Consider the following 8,606-nt stretch of genomic DNA (forward strand, 5'->3'; position numbering starts at 1 on the left):
TGCTGTCTACGGAGGGTGTTTTGGTGGTTTTGGTTGCGCCGGTAGGTTTCGATCTGTGTCTGGTGTGGCTTCTAGCGGGTAGATTGTGTCCATATCGGCCATCGGACGCCTGTCCTTCTGTGCTCCCAGGCTATCTATAGTTATCAAGCCGGGCCTGCCGCTGGGCTGGCCTGTGAGGGCTAGCTCCCTTCGCGTTCTGGTTCGGGTGGTTTGGGAGTGTCTGAGATGTTGTGGTTGTTTTTGTTTGTGAGTTATTTCTGTTGTTTCTCTTTGTTTTCGTTGTTGCAGGTCCGCTGACCAGTGGGATGATTATTGAGCGGTCTAGCCGTGGTCCCTGTTCTCCTCGTTATATTTCTTTTGCTCTCTGTTATCACTGCTAACCCTACATATGGTGTTTTCGTGTTTGTTCGGTGTGTGGACTCTTTGGGCCTGCTTCCCGACTTCTCGTCGTTGGCTTCTGGAGTGGTCTCTCTACACATTTATCTTCCTTTCACTTTTTTGTCCACTTACCTTTACATCTTAAACTTTACGTATTCGCATCTTGATGATTCCTACACTCTATCCTGACCTTCTGTAAGTATTTTGTAGTTGTTGGTCTCATGTCTGTTGGTTCCATAACTTGTGACCCTTTTGTTCAATTAAATATTATCTGTACTTGTGGTTATCTCCTTAAAAGTGTGCTTGCTCTTCTCTCCATATTTGTCATGACCTTAAGAGCCGGGTCGTGACAAATTGGTTTTTTATAATTGGTTCATAAAAAATGTCCATGTTTTATAATTATTATCCCGTCATATTATAATACCAGTCATAAATATGTCTGTCCTTATCAAACCATACATCCAGGAATAGAACTGTAACACAACATTGAGGGGACGCACCAGCAGTACACAATGACCTTATCCATTCTTGTGATTCACACTACCAGTTCTTCCTTCTTTCTATGATGGCTGATCCTAATTCTGTTGCTAACCTGGACAGTGGCAGTTGAGCTTGAACTGTAAGACTGCAAATTTGCAAGCAGCAATAGTGGAAACTTGTCTTGAGCAACGTGAGGATGACATGCCAACAATCTTCCCAATTGTGGATCCACTGTCCCTATCCAAAATGTAGTCCCTTTCCATGTCACTTTTCGAACTGTCATCGGATAACTGGCAGTGTGGCGAAAAATGCTCTTCCAACTGCCAGACCTCCTAACAGACTTCCCATAGTTGTTAAAGCTGTGGAGGAACACATGATCCTCCTTACGCCTCAAAACTGTCTTAACCCCAATGTGGTCAATGTATTGAGGGATCACATCAGATTGATTTAAGGAATTATGCATCCCTGATGAACCTCGCTTTGTGACCGGAAAGACGTCATATAATGTTTCTGGAGATGACATGTTGCTTTGTACTCTGTTACTCTGATACAGCTGCTATTGAGCATCAGTCGTGTGTTGGTGGGTCAACTGCACTGTGGTGGTCAACATCAACAGGCAGGAAGATGTCTGGATTGCTCTCCATCTTTGGCCATTAACCACTTAAAATAAGTCATGCATTTTCAGCCCCTGAAAGCCCTCCACGTCAAAATGTTTGTGCCAAAATCATGTCCAGGGTCAGACCATTAACAAGTCTACCAACTCACACTTGAGCCAAATCCGGGCTTAGTTCAGCAGAACACTGTCTGACCACTGTGGTTCTCCTGGAATTGAAAGAGAATTCTTGGAGGACAATGTGCATGTGTACAAGCACCATGGTCAAGAAAAGGGCTTCATGCATTGTTTTTACTCCACATCACCTTGTTTGATAATAACAAGTGCCAAGCAGCTGTCCACAGCATTGTGGTCCATAAGTGTGAACTAGCTGGTCACACTACCTCCTCCACCCAACTAAATACCCACACTGGAGAAGCCACCCTGTCCCTGCCTTTTCTTAAGTTGCTGAGTTTGTGGAGTTCAGTAGGCGGATGGTAGTACATATACAGCCAGTACTGTAGTAAAGAGAGAATTGAGACAAATGTTCTGTGTGGTCTTATTGCGTGTGTTATTGCTCTGTGCTGTTTATTTATTCATGTATTGTGGAACTGCACTGCAGTCCAAAACAAAATTCCCAACGGGGACAAATAAAGTATATCTTGATCTTGATATTGAAATACTGCTCAGCAGTAGAGTGTAAAAGAGGACGTGTAGTGTGTTACTGCAATATTATAAGCCTACTATAAGTCTACAACTAAAACATTCTTTAGCATACACCTACAGGTGTAACAGTGTAGGTGCAAGATATCAGCAATTATGACATCATAGCTTGTCGGCGATGGTGAATCAACAGTGTGTTTCCTGTTTGTTGAAGCATAGCCAGGCAACAGCATTGATGGAGGATGAGAAGCGAGATTCAGCACCACAGAGCAACATGGTGCTGCCAAATCTTTGCCACCGAGTTCACCCCCGGAGCTCCTGACCAGCCATTGATCATTGTGACATGTTCTTGGTGGTCGGCCACAGGATAGGTCCAACACAGCCCTCCTGTCCCTCCCTGGTCAGCCGAAAGGGCAAGATGTGAACGCTAATGTGTGTAAATATACTTGTGTGTTTTCTCCAAACTATGTAAATTGGTTTTAATACGGATGCATGCACAGTTCTGCCTATTTCTACAGCGTGTCTTGTGTGCAAAATGTCACGTGCAGCATTATGTCTGCATTTATATCTTGTGTTCAGTTTTTCTTTTTAAGGTTCATTTAATTCATTTCAGACTTTGTCCTTACACGTCACTCCTCCATGATGTACTGTTGATATTATTGCAAAAATATATATTAAAAATTTTTTTTGGGGTCTTTTCATCAAACTCTCTTTCAGTGATTATAAGCTTTTGTATTTTAAAGTGTAAAGATGGAATGATAAAACCATGCAACATAATTTTGGAGCACTAACATAAGGATCCATAAAGATGGTAAAATACAGCTTGTTTAACTTGCTGCTCTGATGTTTGTTTATGCTGTATATACAGTACAAAACAAGACAGTGTGTCTTGGCATAGATTAAACAAAGCATGGTCCATTGCTATTTTTGCCAACAGCATGGTGGTTGGCGCTGTGGCCATGTCCTTTGGGCATCTCTTTTTCTGGGGTTAGGTTTATGTTGTTTGCTCAATTATGACATTTCCATCACTGTTACACAAATCATGTCACTTCATTTTAATTTAAAACTCACAATATAGATCACAATTTTAATTTAACCATTTGACCACAATGTGTAGTTTAAAAAAATTGATTTGACCCAGCAGTATAAACATAGCCGTTGGCAGCGAGACAGGAAGTGTGGTCAGCATTACACACTGACAAGGCCTGATCTGCTGCCACACACATGGCTCTAGCTGGGAGACAGCTGGCCTACCATGGCCTGTTGACACACAAATATGAAAAGGGCTGACTAATTATTGGGGGAAAGGTTAGGGGGGTCAGTGAAACAGTCTGGGGCTGTCAGAAGCTCTGATTTTCAACATTACAGTAGATAATGACTGAAGTGACAAAGCATCTCCTTATGGTGTTATAGGATGGACTGTGACACCATTAATACTATATATATACATATACACTCACAGAGGTGAAGGCCATCATCATAGTATGCTCTCCAACAGGACTTTGCACACACAAACTGAGCGTGAAGTCTCATATAGACAACTGAACATGACAGAATATGATGACATAAAAAAGAGTAGAAATATAACATGTACTCACTCCCAGAACTCAATGACTGGAGAAGTTGCGTTGGGGTTTGTAATGTTGGTTGCATTTTCTCCATAGAAGTCCACACAGTTCTCTGTGGATACACAATCACGTGTTGTTATTTTTAAAGTCTTACTGCAGGTATAGGTGAAGAAATAGCAAAACAGATTAAATCCTAAGGGATTGTTTTTTTTTACTTTTTCATCCACAAACAAAAAAGATGCACATGATTATTTTTGCTTGCAAGAAGAACTTCCTTTCTTATCCACTGTTCCCCTCTCCTACCTGTATTCCAGTAGTGCCCACAGCCAGCCCACGGCAGCTCCGTGGTGAAGCAGTTGAAGAGGTAGAAGATGGCCCAGGCAAGGATCACTACATAGTACACGTTTAGATGAGCTTCAATCACCTGCGTTGCATACCCAATACCTGAAAATGGTTACAGATAAAGAAAATGAAAAAATTGCAGGAAACTGACTGATTTTATCTGCAAGTATTCACAGCTGCAGTTACGAATGTCAGTAAGATACCTCTGGAAGTCAGGATCATATTATAGAAAAATATATTTATATAATACCGGTAGTATTTATTGAATGCAAGAATCTAGTTTCATCAACCCGACATAACCCAACCCAACTACTTTGTCTCTGTATAGTTTCCCATTTTCTATTCAATTATTAAAAATGCTGAGCGCACCCGGATAAAAGATATGACTCTCTTCTCACCTTCAAATAGCGGGCAGACTTTCCTCCAGCAGGTGATGCCTCCCTCACTGGTGAACTGACCAAGGGCAGTCTCCAGGAAAAACACAGGGATACCGCAACACACAAAGAAGATGACATATGGGACGAAGAACGCACCTTTATGGACACAAAAGAAAATGCATACAGAACAAGAACACCACTTGATCAACGCTACTATAAAGTAAGGCGGCATAATGGTTAAAAAAGGATCAAAAAACAAAACTCATCATTCTTCTCCGTTACTACTTATGTATGTATGGAGCAAATCACAAAATTCTGATGAAAGCACTCACTATGATGCCATGCTCATCCTGCAAGATGACCTTTTCATACTGTGCTGACTAATGATGTCTAATGAGGAAACCCACTGTTTTTATTGATATGACTGTGCATAATGGATGAAATAATAAAGCACATCATATTATGAAACTTAGTTTTGATACTTCACAACTACATAATTGACCTCCTCCTTTGATGCGGTAGAAGATAAAATAACTTGTCTCACCTCTATTGCTAATGAATATGTCTTTTACATTTAATTAATCATACCCTACCCTACTTATGTATCTAATCAGAGAGGATGTAATCTTGCTTTTGTTTCTTTTCTAATCTGGCCGTATCCATTCATACTCTCCTTCCTGCAAGTGAACTTGTCTTATTGTTCACCAATTTTCTAACACAAAACCCTCTCCTACTATCTTTTTTCGTTGGTTTATGTCCATCCTCCAAACACATGTAAGAGAAACATCCTTACCTCCTCCATTCTTGTAGCAGAGGTAAGGAAACCTCCAGACGTTGCCCAGCCCGATGATCTCTCCAGCCACAGACAGAACAAACTCGATCTTGTTGTTCCAATGACCCCTCTCATTGTACTCCGCGTTGTCTAGGCTGGAGCTGGACCCTTCCGGGTCTCTGCCATCCTCTGGTTTACCGTTTATAACGGGCCCGCTCTTCTCAGCTGTCATGACGCTCCAGCAGCCCGCTGAGAGAGACACAAAAAACACATGGACAGAAGATTTTAAAAAGGTGACCTCATAACCAAAACTTGAAATGGATTTGCTGACTTTTTCTGGAATTTGTATCTTTCCTGGGACATCTGAATCTAAATGGGACTGTGCCATTAATGCAAAACCCCGCCCATTGAATAGTCCACATTTGTGTGGAAGGTTCAAATCAAGTGAAAACAGTCTAATTAATTTTCACTTATTATGTAACTGCATGGCTTTAATCAGCCATTCTTCCACATAAAAAGGGAGCAGCGTGGAATTAAGTGTGATACCTCATTACATAGCACTTTAATTGAATGATTACGATATGAACAATTGTATAAAGTAGGACAGACACCAATTCATCTTGTCCAACTAGAATGGGGATGTATATGAGTGGGCAGATAAAAAAAAACAAGTTTTTAGTAACCTGCATTGATATCACTATAATATCGTTGTAATAATTTGTTTAAATACAGTAACAACGCACGTTAAAATCCACCAACGCAATAATCATTATCTAAGTTAGCAGCCGTACAAGAAGTTAAAATCACTCAGTCAAAGTCAAACAACTAAAAAAGCAGTCTATGGAAAAGCCAAGAGGAGAGCTGGCCGTAATATTTCGTTCGAGTATGACACAGAAATTATGCAAATAGAAATCAAAGACATGTAACATTGACTCTACTCACCAGTCTCCTATGGAAAAGTGGCAAACCTCCTTTTGGCTCCCGCGATGATGCGCACTAACAATTGCCTTTACAAAACACAGGATGGTTTAGCCTGATCAGGGGGGTGAGAAAAAAACAGGAGAGAGGGGGCAAAAGAGGAAAAGGAGAACAATCTGGATCCGCGTTGAGTGAAGTGGTTTTCTCGTCTCTCGTCTATATAAAGGAAGATCCCAGACGTTGCAGAGTGACGGTAGATCTTGTACCAGGCGATGGATAACCTGCGACTGCGCTCCCACTCTCCAAGCGGTCTACTCTCAAGCGCCTCTACTTGGATAAAAGCCATGTGGTAACCAATCTAGCTCTCACATCAGCGTTACCACGGCGCAGAAGAGAGCAGAGGGACATGGGGAGACAGGCAAAACTACAGAAAAGTTAGGTTCATGTAAGTTTAAGCACTAGCTCAGGCGTTTTTCTAAAATGACCGACAAAAACAATGTTAATACTTTTTTACATGCTTATTATAACTCCCCCGTAGGTTTAAATATCTCTAAATTCATGGGAGGGATGTAGCAAACACAACTAAATTTCAAGCACTCCAGTAGATCATATAAAATCAAAATAAACTGATTTAAAATGAGTCTTAATGCTCCAACACAATGTAGACTTGCATGCAGGTGTATTTTTAGATGTTTAGCTCATATAAAGCCATTTTTTATCTTTTGGCATCCATTTGAGTACCTAAAATTTGGGTTTTGTTTTACGGTTTTTCAATGACGATCACTATTCAACAAAACATATTTAAATCTGGCACTCATATATTAACTGCAGAAAAGGCATTTATCCATAATATGTTCCAGTGGTTAATACTTATTCAGCTTCAGAAAAAAAGGACTGAATTACATTTTTAGAAATATTTTCAAAGCTATCCAATATTTATATTTTAACCTCTAATGACATACTTGACAAGATTATATCATGTCAATAATATGTACCTAAAGTAGTAAATACAGCATGCAACCAATCAGAGATACAATAAAAATTACAAGTCTTAATTGTTGGTATTTTTTAGTCTGGGTCTTATTCTCATAATTGTTCATTCTCAGTCGGTCATTATAACACACTGAATCAACAAAGACTTGCAGCCTGTCTGTAAACAAACCAGTGTGTGCAGATGAATGGATGGTTAGTTGGCAGGTTACAAGTCAGCAAATAGAGCACTATGCACTGAGCTAAAATAGCTAATTCTGAATTTCTACGACAGAGATGGCAAGTTAGCAAAGTTAGCATGACCCATTGTAAGATTCAAGATGCAATCTGAGAAAGTATTGTCACAATTATGAGAATAATTGTACTGAATACTGGATTTTCCTTGACAGGTTCAGGCCTACCTTCACTTCATCTCAGCTTTTATATTATAACAGTTATGGAGCCAGTGGGTTTACATTTAAATCTAGATTTAAAAAAGAAAAAAGTCGCTATTAGAGGCCGGCTGATATCCACACCGGCAGTATTATTGACAAATATTAGCTTGCTACATATGTGTCATATCAGTGTAGATGACTGAAACTGCAATACAGAAATGCAGAGATCATAATAGGTTTTGAAGTAAATTAGAAAGAATGTCTGTTTGTCCACCAGTGAGCAATGACAAGTTTATTTTTTAACTGTAAAATGTCCCACTCGATACATATTTTGGTCATTGTTCTTAAATATGTATGTTTGTTACATACATGAATATAGTCATTAGTTTGTTTTTTACTCTCAAATATCGGTAGAAGTAAAAAAAAAAAAAAATCAGTCTGAATGAACATGTACATGACAACATATTACAAATCCTCGACACATAGTTAAAGGCAACATACTTTTATTCTTTCACCTGAGGTGTTTGTTGGTTGAAGACTTGTGGGAAGTCAAGTCTTGGTCTTCAAAGAGGCAGTGACCCCATTTGATTTATGAATTGATGTCAACAGTCTGGTCCCCTTTGTCAAAGCAGTTGCTCCTGGGGCTTTGCTTGCAGCATACCAACTCACACCTCTTTGTCCCCTCTAGAAGCCACTCTGCACCCGAGCGTACAATATGAAAGGATTTCCTCATTTAAAACATTGGACTGCTGTTGTCACTAGCTAATGATGAATGATCAGGCCGTCATAAAGTCTTAATAACCCATGCTGCTTGAAAAACAATCTCTCCTTATGGGCTTAAAAAAGGAGTTTGTAGGGTTTGTAGGGTTTGTTCATACACAAGTTGATTGCCTGGTTTCCAGGCGTGATAGACTCGGTGCAGTAGGAACTCCCCTGACTCTAAAAGCCTGACCTAGTCTCTAAGAATCCCTTCACGCAAGGGTCACTCGTCATTAGAAGCTTAAAGGAAGTGTCTTGCATAAAAAGTATGGCCACCCAAAGCGGCTGGCAAACACTCACTGTGCTTTTCATGCAGAGTCAAATCCTTTATTTATGTTGCTCTTTACATAAATATCAGTGTGGTAATGCTGGATGACAATAAAGCTTTGATCA

The 8,606-nt window shown here is 40.0% G+C and overlaps 1 protein-coding gene across 1 annotated transcript in view; it reads right to left on the reverse strand.

The window, feature by feature from the left end:
• The window catches only part of slc6a11b (solute carrier family 6 member 11b), a 32,003-nt gene extending 25,622 nt beyond the window's left edge, over positions 1–6,381 (reverse strand). Inside the window, exons 1-5 of the mRNA XM_035661871.1 lie at positions 6,115–6,381; positions 5,194–5,421; positions 4,422–4,556; positions 3,985–4,125; positions 3,712–3,793 (exon numbers count right to left, since the gene is read on the reverse strand). Of these exons, the coding sequence (XP_035517764.1) occupies positions 3,712–3,793; positions 3,985–4,125; positions 4,422–4,556; positions 5,194–5,404 (569 nt within the window). The 5' untranslated portion in view covers positions 5,405–5,421; positions 6,115–6,381. The remainder of the gene's footprint in view (positions 1–3,711; positions 3,794–3,984; positions 4,126–4,421; positions 4,557–5,193; positions 5,422–6,114) is intronic.
• Between the last annotated feature and the right edge of the window lie 2,225 nt (positions 6,382–8,606).

Source organism: Morone saxatilis, unplaced genomic scaffold (assembly GCF_004916995.1).
Source record: "Morone saxatilis isolate NCDOM2014 unplaced genomic scaffold, NCSU_SB_2.0 Contig18, whole genome shotgun sequence".
NCBI lineage: Eukaryota > Metazoa > Chordata > Actinopteri > Moronidae > Morone > Morone saxatilis.